Genomic DNA, 2,404 nt, shown 5'->3' on the forward strand with positions numbered 1-2,404 from the left:
CATGGAGTGGGTAAAGACTTTGATATTTCAATGGTTCAGTCAACATTTTGTTGCATCTTAAAAGAGGTATTGGGATTGCTTCAGTCCCATTTGTGCCCTCAGTGGATAAACCTCGAGTTAAGTAACGTTGAAAAAAGTGAAGCGAAAAAGGATTTTTATCAGAAATACGGATTTCCAGGCGCAATTTTATGTGTAGACGGGACACATATTAAAATCGTTGCTCCAACTAAAGATAAGTTTCTCTATTATAACCGCAAAGGATACTTTAGTATCAATGCCATGATTGTAAGTTTGGTGACAAATTCGCATTTCAAACATCTTAATCAATGTTTTGCAGATATGTGACAATAAAATGAAAATACGCTATGTGAATGCTCAGTTTCCTGGCAGCAATCACGACTCCCACATATGGAATGTCAGCAATGCTCGTTATTTTCATGAGAAAAAGTACCTCGATGGTGAACGAAACAGTTGGCTTTTGGGTATTATACATACAAACATATATATTACAAAAATTCCCAAAATTTTATATTTTTACAGGAGATGCTGGATATGCCTTAGAACCATGGTTAATGACACCATTCCGTACCCCTCCCTCAGGAAGCCCAGAAGAGAAATATAATAAAATACATGCAAAAGCGAGAAATATCGTTGAAAGAACAATAGGAGTTTTTAAAAATCGATTTAGATGCCTTCTGGGTGCTCGTGAGCTTCACTACGAGCCATGGAAGGCACCTCAAATCGTTAATGTTGCGGCAGTGTTACACAACGTTTGCATTCACTATCGCGTGAATGATGAAAGTTTAGAAAATAATTCGGAACCAAATATTTTCACAGAAAGTAATGAAATTCTTTCATCAACTTATAATGATGCAGCTTCACAAATCAGAGAAGCTATATGTGCAACACTTACCCGAGTATAATATCCTAAATAAATATTAACACAAAATATTTATAGTTTTAACTAAGTAGGTATTTATTTAATTAATTTAATTATTTTTTGTCATGGCTTGCAATTTTTTCTCCTCTACCTCTAACATTTTCTGTTTAATGGAATTTTTAGCAGCTATCAAATTCTCCATAGCTATGTTGTGCCCTCTAATTTCTTCCACTTCCGCTTTTTTTAAATCATTTTGCATTTCCAATGCTCTGCCTACTCGTCGCATACGTAAAGAGAGATCGTCCAACTTATCAATAATCTTTTCTTGAAATTCTTTTTGAATATTAAATTTCTCTTTAATTAAATCGGCTGTAGATGTTTCCGGTGGCCTAGTAGTACGTCTAGGCAGTGCTGGACTGCAGGTCACTGATGGCATTGATACGTCAGCCTCTGTCTCATAGCCCACGTCGGCTACAATAGGTAAGCCGATGCTCACTGTATTCTCAATACCACTTGTGCTTGTTTGCAATGCCGTTAGTGTGATCACCGCTTCCTCCAATTCATGGAAATGGTGCTGCCTATTTCTGCCTATTTCTGCCGCCACCAGTAGCTGACTGCTCCTTTTTATTTTCAACTAATTTCCTTTTTATATAGGCCTTCCAGTCAAGCCATACCTAATACAAAATAAAAAAAACAAGCTTTAAATTATCCTGTTACAACACTAAAATCTACAACTTTATTATATTACCTTCTTCCAGCTGGAAATATCCTTGATAGGCGGACCAACACTATTGAGTTCTTCCGCCATATTGTTCCAAAAAGCTGCCACTTCTTCTTTAGGGCACTTGGTAAAACCCTGCGCCATTTCAAGTTTTTGCTGTAACAGCTCAACCATTAGTGCATATTGTTGCTTGGTGGTAATTACTTTGGACCTGCAGAAATCGCATTAAAAATTATTTTACTGGTAACAAATATATTATAGTTTGAATTCAATTAAAAGTTTTAATTGATAATATTAAATATTAAAACTTTTAATTGAATTCAAACTATAACATATTTATTTTTAATTTAAAACTTACATTTTTCTTTTTTTTAATTTTTTTCTCCGAACAAAATGTGTAGGTAAGAGTTATCGAATAAGTTGATTTCCCAGTTACTACTATGTATGTTCATTTCAGCAATGGTGCTAATTGTGGTAAGATAATTACAAGACAGTGATTTTGAAACCGTACTAGATTAAAAGTTTTTAATAAAATTTTTTTTTTCAACCGTGGGTAATATTTCGATTTTTCCGGCGCCGCGATTTGATGGTACGGATGGATAGAGGAGGTCCTCAGCATTAAAAAATGTATACACATATACCGTCCTCAGACGCATAGTTTCCGAGATATTTCACTTTAAAGTTCAAAAATTTGTAAGAACAATGCTCGTTATTTCACTATGTTTAACCCACTTTTCACATATTTTTTAATTAATATATATTTAATTACACTGTACACATTCGTATTTATCAAAAATTTACAC

General features: G+C 34.2%; 1 protein-coding gene and 1 pseudogene across 1 annotated transcript; one reads left to right on the top strand and one right to left on the bottom strand.

Annotated features, from left to right (window-relative positions):
• Window positions 1-200: 200 nt before the first annotated feature.
• LOC120782089 (putative nuclease HARBI1) lies at window positions 201-932 on the top strand. The gene is made up of 3 exons (XM_040114238.1): window positions 201-285; window positions 338-482; window positions 541-932. The coding sequence occupies exons 1-3, from the start codon at window positions 280-282 to the stop codon at window positions 921-923; spliced, it is 534 nt and encodes a 177-aa protein (XP_039970172.1). The 5' UTR covers window positions 201-279; the 3' UTR covers window positions 924-932.
• A 57-nt stretch (window positions 933-989) lies between these two features.
• LOC120782083 lies at window positions 990-1,775 on the bottom strand (annotated as a pseudogene).
• Window positions 1,776-2,404: the final 629 nt, after the last annotated feature.

Source organism: Bactrocera tryoni, unplaced genomic scaffold, assembly GCF_016617805.1.
Source record: "Bactrocera tryoni isolate S06 unplaced genomic scaffold, CSIRO_BtryS06_freeze2 scaffold_926, whole genome shotgun sequence".
Lineage (NCBI taxonomy): Eukaryota > Metazoa > Arthropoda > Insecta > Diptera > Tephritidae > Bactrocera > Bactrocera tryoni.